General features: G+C 39.2%; 2 protein-coding genes across 3 annotated transcripts in view; both read right to left on the bottom strand.

The window, feature by feature from the left end:
• Positions 1 to 831: 831 nt before the first annotated feature.
• Positions 832 to 7,848, bottom strand: ubac2 (UBA domain containing 2). Its single transcript, XM_055030296.1, has 10 exons — positions 7,670 to 7,848; positions 7,279 to 7,403; positions 6,596 to 6,715; positions 5,434 to 5,540; positions 4,995 to 5,118; positions 4,823 to 4,870; positions 4,351 to 4,459; positions 3,327 to 3,469; positions 2,540 to 2,686; positions 832 to 2,462 (listed from the first exon to the last, which is right to left on the bottom strand). Exons 1-10 carry the CDS (start codon positions 7,698 to 7,700, stop codon positions 2,355 to 2,357), a joined length of 1,062 nt encoding a protein of 353 aa, XP_054886271.1. The 5' UTR covers positions 7,701 to 7,848; the 3' UTR covers positions 832 to 2,354.
• A 5,268-nt stretch (positions 7,849 to 13,116) lies between these two features.
• dachc (dachshund c) overlaps positions 13,117 to 18,197 on the bottom strand; it is a 30,150-nt gene continuing 25,069 nt past the window's right edge. Inside the window, exons 7-11 of one of the 2 annotated variants that reach the window (XM_055030057.1) lie at positions 17,922 to 18,118; positions 17,326 to 17,476; positions 16,358 to 16,486; positions 16,075 to 16,176; positions 13,117 to 13,704 (exon numbers count right to left, since the gene is read on the bottom strand). In XM_055030057.1, the coding sequence (XP_054886032.1) occupies positions 13,667 to 13,704; positions 16,075 to 16,176; positions 16,358 to 16,486; positions 17,326 to 17,476; positions 17,922 to 18,118 (617 nt within the window). In that variant the 3' untranslated portion in view covers positions 13,117 to 13,666. The remainder of the gene's footprint in view (positions 13,705 to 16,074; positions 16,177 to 16,357; positions 16,487 to 17,325; positions 17,477 to 17,921; positions 18,119 to 18,197) is intronic. The other variant, XM_055030058.1, reaches the window with a different exon arrangement.

Raw genomic sequence — 18,197 nt, 5'->3', positions numbered from 1 at the left:
AGCAGCACTCAGAGCTGCATGATTACTAGATGATTAAGCTGTTTTCCAGCCCAGCAGCCGTTAAAATCTGAGATCCTGAGCTCTGTTTGCTCTTTGGAAAATATTTTCCAAAGAGCAAACAATACATACATAATGTAAAAGACTTTCCCCGTGCGCTTTCGGAAAATATCAGGGGTGTCGTAAGATTTAAAAACTCTGATGTGATGATGTGCATAAATCTCCTGAGCTGAAATGTATCCACCCTGAAGCGTGTCTGTCTGCTGGAGCTGTCTGTGGGTGTGGCAGGGCACTGTGACCCAACAAGGCCGCCTCAGATCCGCCTCCCTGTCGCCATCTAGCGACAAAGCACAGCCTCGCATTTCCTGGGTACTTTTTTTGTTTTGTTTTGTTTTTTCTTAATTCATAGTCACAATTTCCCAAATTCATCAAAGTGTACCTCAGTGTTTAATTGCTGCTGTTTGATTTGTGTTCTTGAGATGATTTCTTCAAAGTGAAAACCCAAATTTGATGCTCGACTTTCTTATCAAAGAAAATGGGCGCTTTTTCACAACTTTTTAAATCATAATAATAACTACTATTATTATTATTATTAGAAACCAAATAAAATTCTAGCAGCAGAAGACAACAATCACATCATTCAGATAGGTGGCAAAATGTACAGTTGTGTATCCTCAGGTTAAAGGTTTAACAGGAGTCAGTCTTTTTTTTATTTGATTAAACGAGTGCCACCGTGTGTTTAAAAGTAGTACTGCAACACCTAAAAATAACCAGCAGGAGGGAGTGGTGGCCAGGTTTCAGAGTTGAAAGAAATTAGTTTAGAAAGCCCATGCGTAACAAAACGCTCATTTATTTGACAACTCAACATTAGTGATTCCTACAAGAAAGAAACAGAATTCAAAACATTAAATATTACCCCAGTGTTTTTCTTTTAAATTGAGGCTTGGAAGTTCAGCTTCAAATAGCAAAAAAATTATTTGTTTAAGAGTACATCTAATTTTTTTAGATCATGGCGGTGCAGTTCTAACTTTATGATTAGAAATGGCTAAATTATTTATAAGCAACATAAAAGTATGTGAATATCAAAGACGAGATGAACAGAAATTCATAACAGTTTGTTTTTAAATTTCACAGATCAAATGTGAATCATTACAGCACAACATAACGTTGTCCATCGCTGCCATTTATTACAGTATCGCTCTCAAAAAGGGCACAAACACCAAAGATTCGGTTCACTGGTCATATATATTTATGTATGTATAATCAACATTATGCACAAAATATAAAATCAGCATCTGTCTTTGACATCAATACACAGTGGCTGCAATATTACATCTTTTTGCATCCATGTTCAAATACACAGAGCAGGTACTATGCAGTGCAAAGTTTCCATACATTTCTCGTTATGGAATTGCATAATAAATACCAACAGACCCTTAAGACTGATGACTCAAAACCAGAGTGCCAACAGAGGTGGGGGGGAAACAACTCACTTTAAGACGAAATAAATAAAGCCGAAACGGGCTGCTCTGCATCTGCGCCGCCCACTACGATGTTGTTGGATTGAAGAAGCGGCCTCGCCGACCCGGACAAAGCCCGTCTAACCAGCGTCATGACAACAAAACTGAGCCAAACCAGTCAGCTTGAAGAAGTGTGGCTCAGTAAGTTAAGTGCGAGTCAAGCTAACTGCTTCTAAATCAGGAAAAAGCTCAGCTCTGCTACGTCTCTGCCAACAAATACCAGTGTGGTGAAATCCTGGCGAAGTGGGTCCCCCTATCATTTTGAACTTGCGTAAGGAACAAATTTAAATTTTAAGTCACAATGTAGCCATTTTGAAAAGCGGCACTGTGTGGCATCAGGATAAATAAAATTGTTTATATGCAGCTTTAACATGGTGTCCATATGAAGGGTCAGTCTCCAGGCTGTCATAGAGCTGATATTTTCTAGGTAAATGTCTGTAGAGAGCTAAAATCTTCTTCATGTCTTACGTTGTTGACAGCCTATTTGTTGCAGTTAGAGCTCAGATTATGTTAAGAGCCTTCAGTTTTACTCTATAGCGACCGTAAGAGAGCAATGCCACTTTTCACCTTGTGCTTCACACTTCTCTATGAACCAATTTGCGGTCGGCCTCAGTTCGGGTAACCTCTGCTCAACCCTGCTTCAGGGAGCACAGGCGCTGCCTGCAATTCATCTCTTAAAATATTCTTTTGACTTCTCTCCAATTCTCCAGCATTGCCAGTCTTTGGTTCGGAGCAGCAGCTTTTCTCTCTTTCCCATTTACTTTTGCTTCATGTGCTGTCTTTATTCCTCTTCTCTTTTTTTTTTTACTTTCTTTTGTTGCCCCCGGTTCTTTCTCCTCAGTGCTGCAGGAGGAAGTTGGTCGCCATGTTAATGTCGTTATTTGAAGCTCTGAGGGCCTCGAGGGCGTCGATTCTGGAAAAGCCCATTTCCACTAACCGGGCAACCTGTGGAAAGTTGCACAGTTAGAGCGGCAGTCATTTTGACACAGATCAGGCAGGACATGGGGTTTCTCCTGTGCTACCTGTTCCTCTGCAACAGGAGAGTTTTCCAGTAATGGAGGCTGTGTGGACTGGTGTGTCTGGGCCTCAGGATGGGGTTGGACTGGAGGTCTGTTCTGTCCTCTGTGTCTCAGAGAGGGAAATAACCTAGTCCACTGCAGCAATCCACCCTGACATAATCAGATGGACCAAAATCTAATGTTAGGTGGAAATTTTGGTATTTTAAGGGGAGAAAAAATTGACAAAAAATTCATAAAAGTAGTAAAATAAATAGAAAAAGAAGGCAAACATTTTATTTTCTAAATCAGCTTCTTTCAGTAAAAAAAAAAAAAATAAATTGAAATTTTAACACAAAATGCAGGTGTGTGTCTGTCTGGTGAATTTTTGATTAAAACATGTTTGTTCTTTCTTCAGTGAAGCTACTCGCAGTGGGTAAAGAATACACAAATTTTACTCATGTAAGAGTGAATATACTTCATAATAAAGTTATTCAAGTAAAAGTAAAAAGTACAGCATAGTGAAAATACTCATAAGTCATTTTTTTCAAAAATGTTACCCTAGTAAATGTAATTGACTAAATATAATTAGTTACTACTCAACTCTGTGCAAAGCTAAGAAACTTATAAATTTACGTGTTTTTATAACCTTTTTATTAAAACGTATACAAAGGGATTTTCAAGATTCAAGCAACAGAAACAGCTATAGAGATTTATGGCACCAGAATATAAATGATAAACATAAAGACAAAGCCTTGTGTGTGGATCTGAGGACCTCCGGTGTGTGTGTGTGTGTATGTGTGAGTGAGTCTACCTGTGGCTGACGCCTGACATTCCTCCGGGCCTCGTTGTACTGGGCCAGTAGCAGCTGCTGGTCGAGCAGATCCATTCTCTGCTGCCTCTGGATGTCCAGAGTGGCTCCCATCCCCAGAGGCGTCTCATCGTTGGGCTGGGAACCTAGAGAAGCACAAACGTGAACAACACATTTTGCTGAGAGCAAAGCGGGAAAGTTATGAGAGTGAAACGCAGAGCTGCTTTGTTGTTTATATTTTGAAACAACACTTTACTATAACTTTAATAATTTGCAAAAGCTTTCTTGTTGTTTCTAAATGGACCGTCATGCTGAATCGTAAATATGACAAATGATCAGAAAAACAGAACCTCAAGAAACAAATGACATTATATCTTTCAAGTGCAACAAAAAATATATATTATAAAATTACAATGGAGTAATAACTAAAGCTAAACATTTTGGGACCATTTTACTTTATATATAGCCAGAACTCAAGTGATCAAGTAGCAACTAATCTGAGATGCATTACAATAGACCCAAATAAGATCCACAATGGTCATCAGCAGATTTTATGATGGTGTTGAAAAGGATCCCCATATTTTTTAGCTGTTTTCTCATGTTGGACTCCAACAATGTCAGCCAATTTCTTGACATTATAGCATGTACCACGATCTTTGGATACAAACTTTTTACACTGAACCATCTGCAATTTATCAAATTATCTTTCCAAACATAAGCAGGGGGCTCAAAAGGTGTCCCACAAGGTTGTGTACTATGGTCCACACATTGTATTGGCATAACACTGATTATTTCCTGTTTTGACAACATTGTTACTTTCTGTTCTAGTTTTGAAATAGGTCTCTCTTGAAATTGAAGTCCTGTGAAACATACCTGCATAAATTATGGTGAAACAAAAAAAAAAAAAAGAGGTTGTTACCTAATAATGTTGCTACCATTTCTCTATGATTTTTTGGTTTTAGAACACTTCTTGTAACAAACTCGTAAGGAATGGTTTAATATCCTAATCATTAGTGATTGGACTCACTGGAGAAGAGCGGCTCCAGAATATACTTTCCAACCGAAGATACCCAAACAGGGACAAAGACGACCTTCTGCAACCAGAGAGCATTGGAGTGGTACAATCCTCCTGAGATCTGAAAAAAAAGTCAATGCAACTGTCTCAGGAATTTTATCATCCTTACATGGGCTAAGAGGTCATGAAAAAACAAAAAGTATGTTGCAAAATGGGACAATATCAGTTTTGCAATGAAACGATGCACACAGACTGAAAACTGTTGCAATAAGAAAGATTACTTGGCTTAATGCAACCCTCTGATGGAAAAGCTTCCTTTTTTTTTCTACTTAAACATGACAAAAACATGAAGAAATTTTGAGACCTTCTGGCTTCTTTCATCTGAAAGAGAGGCGTTAAGACCTAAAACACTTCTGAGAATACTGCCTCGCAATCCCTTTCATCTCATCTTAAAGCCATAGTAAAGAACAGAACCATCACTAACCAGTCCACTGAGTGCAAGGAGCCACATGAAGGGGCTGGAAGTCAGCAGCTGCAACAGAGAACATTTCAAAGAGAAATATTACAAAGAAATTTAAAAAGTTCTGCTGACTGGAAACGTGTAGTTTTCAAGAATTTCACCACAGGACAAGTAAATTATTCATGTAAAGGCTCACCTGCAGGCCGACAATGTAAACAAGAGTCTTGTTGGTGATGTGGATGTGTCCCAGGACCTGAGTGACTGGCATTCTGGGGATCGACTGGTAGAAAGGCACAAACAGAGAGAAGACTGGAGCGAGCCTGTGGATGGAAACAACAAAGACTTAAGACGATTCAAGAAGGACTGAACCTAATGTAATAATTTTACCAAATAATGCTTAATCATTCAAAAGTCTGTCAAAGAACCCTAAATTTGGTGTTGACATAGATTTGGTTTAATTATTACTTGTTACAAAGAAAGAATTCTCATCTTATGTTTAACAGAATATAAAGACATTTATTAAATATTCCTAAAACATACAGCTTCTAAATATGAACATGTTTAAGCAGACCTCCAAAACTCCTAACAACAAAATGAACAAACTGAAATATTTAGTTGACCAGCCCTCTACTCACAGTCCGGCTGGTAGTTCCTCCACTTCATATTCGAACAGGAACTGGAAGGCATGGGCCAGAAGGAAGTCCACTAGGGCAGAGAGAACCCAAGTGCCCAGCAGGAAGGACTGGAGGTACAATAAAAAACATTTATGATAATCAGAATAACAACGCTGCACAAAGAGGTATGCTAAAATAGGCGACACTATGTGGAAGTGAAAATGTTCTCTTCCTTTGAAAGTCGTTAATGACAGACTGGATGGTAATCAGATACGCTTCCTTCATGATTAGAATGTAAATGTTCTGCTTTTTCAGTTAATTCTGTCATTATAATAAATAAATAAAAATGGAAAAGTGCTGTGAATATCCACAGGTTTTCTGTTCTGTCATATTTGAATGTTTCAGACCATTAAATACATTTTAATATCAAACTAAGATAATCTGAGCAAATACAAAAAACTATTTTCATATGAGGATTTTTTTTTTGTTGTTTAATGAAAGAAGCCATGTAATCTGGCAACATGCAGAATATAATTAACTCTGACTAACCAAACATAAGCCTGAATACTCCCAAATCAAGAAATCCTCCAAATATGACCAGTCAGACAACAAAGTAGGCGACAAGAACTGAAATAGCAACACGTCGTATCAGTGTTCATGATTCCATTTCAAGAGAGAGAATGGGCAGAAATCACATCAATGGAAAAGTTCCTAACCCAAACCCAACTGCTGCCCAAAGACTGAACAAACAGGCCTGTCTCTCATTTGCAACAAAAACGTCTTAATAATCCCCAAAGCTTTTTGGGGAGCGGGGTCGGAAAATCCTTTTTGGACTGACTGCACAAAACAGAAACTGTTTGGAGAGCGAGCCTAAAACTAACACAGAATTTCAGAAAAAACATAATATCAGCAAAAGACATGCTGGTGATAGAGTGATGGTCTGTAGCTACTTTGCCTTAGGACCTAGTTGGTGACCTTAAGCCTGAGTACACGTGGGTTATGCAGCAACACAATGACCTAGAGTATATTCTCCGAATGTCTTACAACAACAGAAAGTCTATGAAGTTGCCAACTCAAATTCTGAATTTACATGGGATGATAAAATCTCTCTTCAAGTTGGCACCCTGTGAACGGTCCACAGCTGCCACTACAGGCAATATTCAGGCCTACTATTAATACTTACAGCAAACTTCCTGGTGCCAAACCTCCTCTCAAAGATTCGAAAGTTGTAAATCAGCAGGCTGCTGCAGAAGGAGTCCTTCACGTCCAGACAGATCAATCTGCCGCACAGCAGCCTCCACACCTGCAGCACACAGAGGAGCAGAGCTGTGTCCTCACATCCACGTACACATCACCAACTTTTTTCTTCAACGCCCAATGAACATTTGATATCAAATAAAAAGCATATTTACATCATTCAAGTGCATTTCATGCTCAGAGGTCATTATGTGGCCTACACTGGATACTTCCAAAGATCTAAAAAGTATCACACCCTTCCTGTGTTTACTCAAACCTTTTTGGCGATGCTCTTATTTTCAAGTTACCAAGTGTGCGATTTTTGCGTTAGGACAAACTTTATTTGCACAAAACTTTAAAACATGATCTAGCTACTTTTATTTTATTGTATTTTTTTTTTTTTTTTTAAAAAGGGGTATTCTTAAATGTACATGCTGAAAACTATACATCTATAACAACTCAAGATTAGAATATAACCCTCACAGGTAGGCAGCGATAGCCACCTGCTGGAAAGCCTGGTGATTCAACTAGCTAATGTTTTCTCAGCTGTTGAAAGAAGACAAAAGACAGAGGAAGGGATGTAAATAATGGGTGAAAATTGAACATCTGGCCTCTGGATGTCAGACATGCCTGGTGCTGATGTGCAACAGCCTGCAGGCTGTACACGAACATGTCCTGGTACTGTGGCAGCAGGATGAGCATCACAGTCAGTCCATTGAGAACCAGCAGGAGGCCTTTACACAGAGGAGCCTTGTCTGGAGAAAAACACACACACAAACAAACAAAACAAGAGTTTACGATCAAATCCGCCCACTAGTTTACCTAAACACTCATTTAAACAAAAACACTTCCTCTAAATAGACGGGCTGTTTGAATAAGCGAGACGTGTGACGTTTGATAAAAACACAAATCTGTCAGCTGACAGATAACAGCATGGAGCAAATGAATGACAACGGCATGCTAACACCAGTTAGCTTTAAACTATGAGGCGGTGACAGGGCTCAGGAGGGGCGACACTTACACAGACCCCGAGAGCCGGTGCTGGTAAACATGGTGTCCAGAGGAGGGAAGGAACCCGGAGAAAGGTCGATAACTCCCAGACAAAGCGGAATTAACTCCTAAACAGCGCAATAAAGTTGTTACGTGGATCCATGTTGCCAAAATAAGGAAAAGGAGAGAGGAGGAAGGAATTTACTACGGAAGCCGTAGAAGGGAAAAAATGGCATTCTTCGGAAAGTTCGATTGAATGACGGTCGTTGAGCGGCAGAGGGCGCTGCTGTACCATGTTGTGATTCAACTTTTTACAAACTTGACCTTTCAACTTTCTTCAGTCGGCACGTTACGTTGAATAATAATAAGCCATCAAATCTAATTAAAGCATGTTTTTATTATAACCTTACTTTTACTTACTGGTTTATTTATTGTTTTTAAAAAGGTTTTTCACAAGTAAAGAAGCAGATCATTTTTCTAATCCAATAATTTACCAGTTTTTAATGCCTGCCAGATCTCGTCTAGGACTGTTGTAGCTGTTATATCCAACAGTAGATAGGCAAGAGGCAGGCTAGACCTTGGACAAATCATTTGTTTATCATTGAGCTACCATGTATTGTAAATGTCTTCATATCCACTGAACCCTTTCATGTATAAAACGGCAATAAATAGAATATAATAATAATAAAAATAATAATAAAAACAACTTTTATTGTCCTACGGTGGAGAAATTCAGGTGTAACAGCAGCATCAGGATATATAGAATCCCACAAAAGTTCCCAAAGTGTGACAATATGATGGGGGCATATATACCCATACTTTTTTACATAATTATCCTAACAGATGACTATTCTCAATCTCTCTCTATCTGACTCTGTTATTTTTCTGGCACTTAGCAATATAAAATTATGACACAAAACAGCAACTGGCACAGTGACAATGAAAAAAATGTGTCTTTCTAGACAGTGTCTTTCTAGACATATTTATATGTTTCAATTGGGCTATTTTTTTCTATTTGATTGCAAAAATATGTGTTCACAAGTCATTTAAAGTTGTTTCTTTTTATAGATGCTGAAGAACGTGACAGAGTGACATTAGGGTTATGCACGGGTTCCCCTCCTCCACACATTGCTGTGCAGTGCTGATCAAAAGCAAGTTACCACACATTTCAATTCACTCATTTCAGTTCAACTGCTTATGAGAAAGCTCGTACCAACTTTATTCCAGTTGAGAAAAACAAGAACAGTAGTTGTATAAAATCCACCATTTGCTCCTGCTAAGGTAATTCCTTTTTAAAATTGTCAAGCAACGAGCGCCATACCTGTTAAGCAGCAGACTGCAAAAAAAAAAGAAGAAAGTTGAACAAAAGCCATCTAAGATCAATTTGCTTTAGAAGGAGCAGAACCACAAACACGGTGTAATATTCTGCGCAATAAGCACTAAAAATGACAACTACATCTACTAGGTTTTTATGCCGTTCTGTTTCTGAAGTTTTGCATTAAAATCTGAGTCATTACATTTTTTACAGACACCCATTAGCCTGATTGTCATAATGCGCACACATGCAAACTACCTCCCTCGCAGATGAGTACACTTAACATCATTTGATGCTTCCCATTCATCCAACATCATGTTCCACATTAAAACAGCTGAGGTCTGCCTGCAATTAAGTTTGTGTTTCATAGTGTGTTTCTTTTATGACACCTTAAACAAGTGTGTTAAGTGTAACCGTAAGAACAACAACAACAAAAAAATCGATGACTCTTGATTATCTGTGTGGTTAGTCAAACAGCCGTAACAGTAATTGCTGCTTTTTTATTTATATTAAGCAGCTAGATATTGTATAACTTTTTCTAAATTTCTTTTTATTATCAAAATCATACACATGGAAATATGAAACAATCAAAATACGACCCTATTTGTTTCAAAAACAAAGATATCAACACAACATACCAAAAGCGAATGGAACAAATCCAGTTTTTTCTTTTTTTAAATATGATCAATACAATGTTTTATGTTTCTTATTTTTTATGTAGTAATGTCCTGCCAATTATATTTTGTTAAACTCACACAGAGGTTATAAAGGAAACCTTCATACATGTAGCATTTTTTTTTCTTTCAGTCTCTATTATCAGTCCTCCAACCCCCTGGCTGAAAGCTCCACTCGTCTAGCGATGCGCTCCCTTCTCTTAGATAGAATTTAGTGTAAGGTTCATAAGCATTTTATCAGGGCAGATCATGTGTCCAGATCGTTCTCCTGTTGAAAGCTCATTTTACCCATGATGCCACCCTGCTATTATCATTTAACCCATATCAGGGTATTCCAATGCCCTGAAGCCCAGATGTAATCATGTTTCATCTTTAGCCACGTTGTCGTTGACGGCCATTTGCGTATTGTATTTATAACTGTTTGGCCAGCAGCGCAGGAAATGTTTTATGTCTTGAAGTCATGTGATTCACTGTGTGACAGAGGGGGTAACAGTGTTAATTGTCCTTAGGGTCTTAAGCAGGATGTGGCAACAAAAAGTCCAGATTAATTACTTTTTCTTCTGGTCCTCTGGCCTAATGTGCACAGTGTCGTATCTCGTCAAGGGCCAGACTTCCTCTGCAGAGAGCCTGCTTTGTCTTTAAGTTCACTGGCTGCCGGTTTTATTCACATCAGTGTGTGTTCCCCTTTGCCAGGCTGCGCTCGCTCCCTCAGCCATTTGATCCAGCGCGTATGTTTTCTCCAAGTACATTTGAAAAAATGTGGTGAACAGCTGTCTAACAGTGTTGCCTTTCCCCATCATCCTGCAGATGCAGTTAAATTAGTTCCCATTGGTTAGTTCCCACCCATTAGGTCTATTTGGCTGCCTGTGGTCAGATGTGACTGCAAAGCAGAGCTCAGTAACAGCTTGCTAATTGTGTTTCAGACCTTCTCTGTCACTGATGTGGGAGTGAGGTTTAAAAAGGTTGCTTCGCCCCTGTTCTCAATCAAAGATAATCAGATTAAACAATGCGGAGATGTGTGTGTGTGTGTGTGTGTGTGTGTGTGTGTGCTTACCAATAAAGAGACTCCAGATTTGGAGACAGCCTTGACTCCTGCTGTTTGCTTTGTTCATTAAGGGGAGATGAGCAGATGGTTTGCTGGTCTGTTGTGTGTGGCGCACACAGGGCTCGCACAAACACACATGCAAATACACAAGCGCGCATGAACTCAGGCCTGTCACCTTAGCTTTATCCTCCATTTATCTTTTCCATTACACATCTCTCAGCAGGACAAATCTGCTCGGTGAATTGTGAGAGATTTATGTGCGCGCTGGTGTTTGTGTGCGTCTGTGTGTGAGACAGACAGAGAGAGATACAAGAGGACGGTGAAAGAGCCGAGCGGCGCTGAATGAAGTCAAATCTTTTTCAGCCAAACAGCCTCCGAGGTGGTCATCTGAAAAGCTGATGACTCATTCACATGTTCGTTTCTGTGAATCATTGCTTTTCACCAGTCAGCCTCTGTGTAGTCAGGAGCGACGGCCTGCAGCTGAGGTATTGTTTTAGTGCTGCTTCCCAGCTTATCTGTCTGTGTCCAGGAAATGGCACATTGCAAATGTAGACAAGACTGCATGAGTAAAACCTAAAAGACCCCACTCCCCACACACACACACACACACACACACACACACACACACACCACACACACACCACACACACACACACACACACACACACACACACACACACACACACACACACACACACACACACACAACAACACACACACACCAACACCAAAGAAAGCCTTGGCACACAGTATGGGTTGAAAACAGGATTTGATGTAGAATTTCTTTAACACAATCCTGCCTCTTTATCTAAAAAAAAAAAAAAAAAAAAAAAATCAAGATTATCTTTTTGTAGTTTTAATTTATTAGTTACCTCTGGAATTTGGGTAAAAAAGTGAAGCATGTATATTAGAAGCAGAGTGATATATTTAAAATGTTGATATGATTTAAAAATATCACTTTTAGGAGTCGTTTTGTGGATATACACACATATATATATATGTGTGTGTGTGTGTGTGTGTGTGTGTATATATATATATATATATATATATATATATATATATATATATATATATATATATATATATATATATATACATATATATATATATATATATATATATGCCAATATGTTAAAAAAAGGACTATCTGCCAATACTGATATATTGTGTATCCCTGGTTTATTACCATTCTTTTGAATAACTATTTCTTATAGTTTCTGAAAATCTTACTGTTCAGTTTCTTAAAAAAATGAGAACATTTCATTAGACCAACAACAAAAGCAGTTTTAAGACAGAAATACTTTTGAATGGCCTGCATAATCATGGGGAAGACTGCGGGCTGAAAAGTTGTCAAGCAGAGAGTCACTGTTATCCTTCCCAAGAGTCTGGCCACAAAGCATTATTGCTCAAGAAGCTGGCAGTTCATAGAGGGCTGTAAACAAGCATATGCATGGAAAGTTTAGTGGAAGGACAGATGAGGTACAAAGGGATATAATGATAACTGCATTATTTGAGAGGATTGTCGAACTCCATTCAGCAGATTGGGGAAGAGTCACAAGCCCGGAATTAGAGGTAAAGTCGGCGCTTCGAGATTCACCATTAACATACGAGTCCAAAACTCGGGCCACAGCAGCCACATTCATGAAAGAAGTGTCTAACCTGGGATAAGGGGAAAAAATACTGGAGTGTTGCGCAGTGGTCTTAAAATTTTTTAGTTGAAAGTAAATTTGGAATGATAATGATTTGGGGTGTCATGTCATCTGCTGACGTTGGTCCACTGAGTTTATTAAGTCCAAAGTCAGAGTAGCCATCTACCAAGGAAGCTTAATTACAGTCAGAGTGATGCATCACTCTGACTGTAATTAAGTTATGCAAGTCGCATGTTTTCAACAGAATTACTGAAACAAGTTAACTTTTTATTATATTACCTTGCACCTGTAATTATAACCAGTAATTATATTGGTCCATGTTTATTCTGTGAAGCCATTCAGTATTCTTATGCTGAAGGGAACACTGGTCAAAAAAAAATAAATGAAAGCATCAATTTTATTTCCCTTTTTTTTTAACTTTAGCTTTAACATCTTATTTTTCCTTTTGTTCTTGAAGCTCTTTGTCCTGCTTTGTCACCTCATAGTTCTGCTTAGTTTTGTCCCCCAGCTCTACCTGTCATCGTTGTCTCTTTAAAAGTGCTACAGGTTGTCCACTTTGCCGCTTGAATTGGAAAGATTCTGGCAATAAATAAAACGAATTACACAACAGGAGGAAGGTCCCACTTTTTTCCCCCTCGGTAGCGCCAACGTTAGCTCACACCGCAATGCGGCCGGACCCGCCACACTTCTCTAAAACAAGGACAAGACAGGGGAAAGTTCAACACCTGTGTTCCTCTTGCAAATCCACACACCGTCTTTTTGGTTTTAAAAAGTCATCAAAGCAACAAGTCGATCTGAAAGCAAGCAATGACACAGTTTAATAAAAAGGATCTGTATTGTTTGTATTGTCAAACTGCACTACTGCATAACATACACAATACGAGTCATTTACTGACTGTAGAACATGCCATGTTTTTCATATTAATAATAATAATAACAATAATAATAAAAATGATGACTATATATATGTACACACCTCTGTTACAAGTTATATTCATCACTTGCTTTAAACAAACAGCACTGACAGAAAAAAACAACAAAAAAAAAACAAACTATGGTCATTTTAATCTACGATTTAAAACCTTTGATTAAAAGAAACACACTTTAACACAACATCAGAATAAAATGCTCTGCCCACCACGGCTGGGAATTGATGATAGAGGCAATAAATTAAACCACACATACGTCGCCATCGACACGTAGGGGAAGCAGAGATTTGTGTCCCGGATGCCACTGCTGGACTGAGCATGCCTGTTGATTGTATGTGTCAAAAAATGAGGAATCTCTGTTGCCGTTTCCTGCATACATCCGTCCATCCATTCGTCCATCTGTTCGTTCCTGAACCTCAGTACCTCCCTGTGGTTTGCATGAAAACTCTGGCCTCTGAAATCCAAGAGAAAGAAATGTTGTGTGCACACACCCCTTGATTTTGATCTTTCATACTTCAAAATGGCTTTATGTTTAATCGTTCCAAGCATTTAAAAAGTCAGATATTTTTTCAAAACTATGATTTTTTTTTTCATAACTTTGCTTATTATAGTCCTGCCTGTTTTTATGAAAGCTGCCAACAGATGTGGAAACTTCCTCCTATGATTAAACAAATCAAAGATTTGAATTAAGGTTCATAGTTTGACTTTCTTTAATTTAGAAATCCAGAAAGATTTTAAATGAACAAAAATTAAGCATACATTTTTAAACTGACTGTTCTTGTGTCAGACTTTAAAAATCTATGTATTTTATTTAGTGGAGTGACTAAATGTTTAATAAAACAGTTGAATGAGAAAATTGTCCCACGAGATAGTTATGTTCAAAGTGACAGATTGTTGACGTTTTTTTGAGTTTGGAGTATGGCATCGATCTGGATCCATTAATTGTCGTACAGTAGTTTTTTACGTCATCTGAAGGTCAATTCTGATTGGCTGATCGGTCTCTCATGACGTCTCCTATCCCGGAAGTGTTGCTTTGAGCTGAGCTCAGCAACTCGAATAGAAATGTACTGTCCTGACCTTTTCATTTATCTCTTTTTCTGTGAAGTGCCAGTGAAAATTTATGCTTTTCCTTCAGACGCAGCAGTATCATAATGAATCCATCCTGGAGAAATGTTCTCTTTACTCTTAGCAGTATTGTTGAAAACGACATATATGTAAAAAAAAACAACTTTCAAACATTCCAGTTTCAGAGAAAACCAGTTCCACCTGCCAGTCTGAGCCCAGCCTCCCTGCTCCCTGCAAACCAGATTTTTTTCCCATGACCTGGTTCGTCCTCGAAGCCTCGGGATACTTCTAAATCTTGGTTTCCCCTCTCCCTTTAATTCTCTCTCTTTAGTTATGGCTGCATAGTAATACTTTGAACTAGGCCATAAAAATAGTTTCTTTGGGTTTCTGAGAGACTTGTGAAACCTCAGGAAACAGTATTATGAACATGTATTTCTTAGCCATTAAACTTCCCTCTTTTACTGTGCAGTTTAAGTATTGGGATAGAGAATGTGCGCCAGTTTTCATTCTGGGTTTGTTTCTGCTTGGGTTAAGAAGATACTGACACAAATATTCAATGGTTAATTGTTGATACTTTTAAATAGAATCCTGAAAAAATATACAAAAACCTCCTGATTCTTATTTAACTCTTCCAGCTGATTTATGAAGGGATTTTATTTATTTGTTAGGCAATAGAATAATGTACGCGGCTTCATATAGCTGGAGGATTAATCTAATAATTTAACCTGCAACAAAACCCGATAGCAGAATTCTTTAGAGAAGAAATAATCAGTTCATAATAAATACCGAAGCTCCTACGCAGTCATGCCCACTGATCCCTAACAAAGAAGTATTATTGAGTTCAAAGCATTTTTTTTATTCTGCTCTGTGTTTCTCCATTTTCTTTTTTTTTTTTTTTTTTGGTGATAAAACTTCCTGGCACAAAGAGAGCAGATCCTGCCCCGCTGTCTGACAGATAATTCCCCTTTAAATGATTTATTACTGGGTGTTAATTATGCAAATGATGTCCAAACAAACTCGTCATGAGGACAATTAAGACAGCCATTAATTAGTGGCCAGTTCTCTTCTTGCTTCACTGACATTCAATTAAAAATTGCTTTTGAACAAGCGCACTGTCTGGTTTGGTGGTCCTTGGCACAGCGCGGAGCCTTGGTGGGCTGAACCGACTCTCTCTTTTGACGAAGCCGAACTGGAGATCCGATCTGTCACTTTAAGATCTTAAATGTACTTTTTTCTTTTTTTTTTTCTTTACCTGTCTCTGTGAAGACAATGATCTCAGTGAAATAAATAAATTAAATGTCTGTTTTCATTAAACTGGCAGCCCTGGTGAACTGCTTCACGCTTCATTTCATTTTGCTCAATTTCTCAGGAGCGGCCTCGCTGTGAAATCTTTCAAAACCTTTCCAGTAGATCGGTCTGTTAAGCATCAAAAGCAACCAGTAGGTGAAAAAATAAAATCTGTTGTTCTAGCTCAGTCAACAGGAGCTAAATAAATCCCAACCAGCAGGAATACCCCTTTTCTCACAATGAAATTAATTTTTTCTCTCTCTCTAATAACACAAAGTTTTAACTGTCATGCTTTGTTTTAATGAGCAAACATCAGTCTTTAACAAGTTTTCCTCAAGCCTGTCTTCTGGTGACAAATTACTTCAGCTTTTCTACAAATAAATTCAGTAGCAGAATATTTTTTTTCCTGATCAAAGTCTGTTTTCACAGCTGTGCCCTGCAGCAGCAGAGTTTGTTATCTGGACAGCTGTACCTTGTGTCGCCTTGCTGTCCAGCCTGCTGTCGTCGTGGCCGCTCCCGTCGGCGTCCTGGGTCACAGATTCTGCGTGAGCAGGCGCCGCCAGTGATTGATGGCCTGTTGTTTGGTCATTAATTAATAAGGACGCTTAATTAGAGGCTAATGAACACTCAGGGCTAAGTTACACCGAAAAGCTTGGTGACATTTAATATGAAAATGAGAATTAGCGCTGCAACTTTAAGGCTCTGAGTCAAAACGGAAATGGAAAGAGACTGATATTTTTGTTCAGTTTTTGTACCTATGTGTGTGTTGGCAGTGTGCAGCAGTGTGTGCTCTGCCTGATCACGCAGCTTGACCTCCTCTTCCAAGGCCTCCTGTAATTTCCGCTTGCTGCGCTTTTCTTTCTTTAGACGTTTCTGAATCAGAACTGAAGACAGATGAGAAAAGCAGTTAGATAAATACACATTTTGCTTTTTTTTTTTTTTTTACACAACCTGTGCAGATTTGTTTTTGTAAATAAAGTGTCTTATTTGCATAAAAATCTGAAAAGTGTGCAATGGAAATGTGCACAGCTGGAAAATGTTTCCACCATTTTTGTACATCTGCATTAATTTTGTTCCCCATGCTTCTTTACGAAATAGCTTCAGCTCAGTGAGACGGATGGAGAACATGTATGAATATTGATTTTTCAAATCTCAGCTTCCCAATTCAGATAGAAGATGTTAGAAAAAGAAAAATGATGCTCCCACCACCATGTTTTACCATGGGGTGGTGTTGTGGGGAGGTTGAAAAGTTAATATTTGGTCTAAATTCACTCTGTGTTTGCCTGAGAGCCAGTGGCCTGCTTGGTGTCCACCTTTCACCACTTTATCATCACGTCTCCTACACCCTGTGTGACCCCAATACCCAAAATGTCCTTGATTGGAATTTGCTCAGCCTGCGCTACAGATGACAGCTTCTGTGAACTTGCCAAACTTGATTTAGTTTGTAGTATTCTGCCAGCATCACTCTAATTCACCTCTGCAGCTGCTTTCAGGGGTAATATACTGTCGGTGTCCTCACTTCCTTATCTGATTTTCAACTTAATGGACACCCTGTCAGCCACGAAGTGGATTAAACCAAACCTCGTTTAGCCGCGCGGCAGAATCGCCTTTGTTTACAGGGAAAGATGTCGATGGGGGGAAATGTGCCGCTTCAATCAGCACTTTCCAGCCAGAATGTCAAAGTACACATTAAACTAACGTTTGTTTTCTACCAGCCTGCTACCTCTGTTCTTCTGCTCCATGCTCAGCTGTCTCTCCAAGGTCTCCCTCAGCTCCCTCTCTCGGACAAGCTCCATTTTCAGCTCCGTCCTCTCCAGCTGGTCCTGCTTCTCCTGCGCTCGGGCGTTCTCTATGGCAACCCTCAGCAGACCCTGCTTGGAGACAACACAGGCGGGGACCAACAGGTTAACCTACTGAGCAAAATCTAGGAGAACAAACTCTTCAGGTGTTCAAACTTTATTACATGGATTCAGTTTTAGTCAAGTTTTGAATCTCCGAATAAGCAAAAAGTAGAAAAAGAAATTTTTCTAACATAAAAAAAAGTCAAGACTTTATCTTTGTTATAGCGAAACTGCCAACACACACACCTACAGAGAAAACCAAACAAAAGAATGGCTTTCTGTTCATTGTAACTCCTGGATAACAAAGACATGTACAATCTGAGAAGCAGGTCAGCACACGCCCAAACCCAATTACAGCGTATCCTGAACGTCTGCCTCGTCTGCTATTTACGATTTCAGGAAATCCCAGAGAGTGGCTCATCTCTCTTCCTATTCATCTCAGAGGTGCCATAATAACAAAGCCCCAGCAGAGGCTCACCTGGATGTTCGTGAGCAGGGTCTCTATGGAGGACAGGCCTTCCGGGAAGATGAAGGGCGTGTGGTGGAGACCTTCTGGGAGCTTCTGTCCTGCGGGGTAAGAAAGCCTCTCGCAGCCCTCCCTGGCCGACAGGGCTTTCTGGTAGACTTGTCTATCACCGCTCTCCCTGGTCGTCTGCGCAGCCGAGAAGCTGTTGTCTGGAGGGCAGGGAAACAGTTTGATGTCTAGTCGGCGAGGCTGATTCACTCCTGACTAACACGGCGAGCTGATTTGATC

The sequence above is a fragment of the Poeciliopsis prolifica genome, unplaced genomic scaffold (assembly GCF_027474105.1).
Source record: "Poeciliopsis prolifica strain line A6 unplaced genomic scaffold, Auburn_PproV2 SCAFFOLD005, whole genome shotgun sequence".
Taxonomy (NCBI): Eukaryota; Metazoa; Chordata; class Actinopteri; order Cyprinodontiformes; family Poeciliidae; genus Poeciliopsis; species Poeciliopsis prolifica.
Note: the sequence above shows the minus strand (reverse complement) of the source record. Positions and strands in the feature narration are given on the sequence as shown.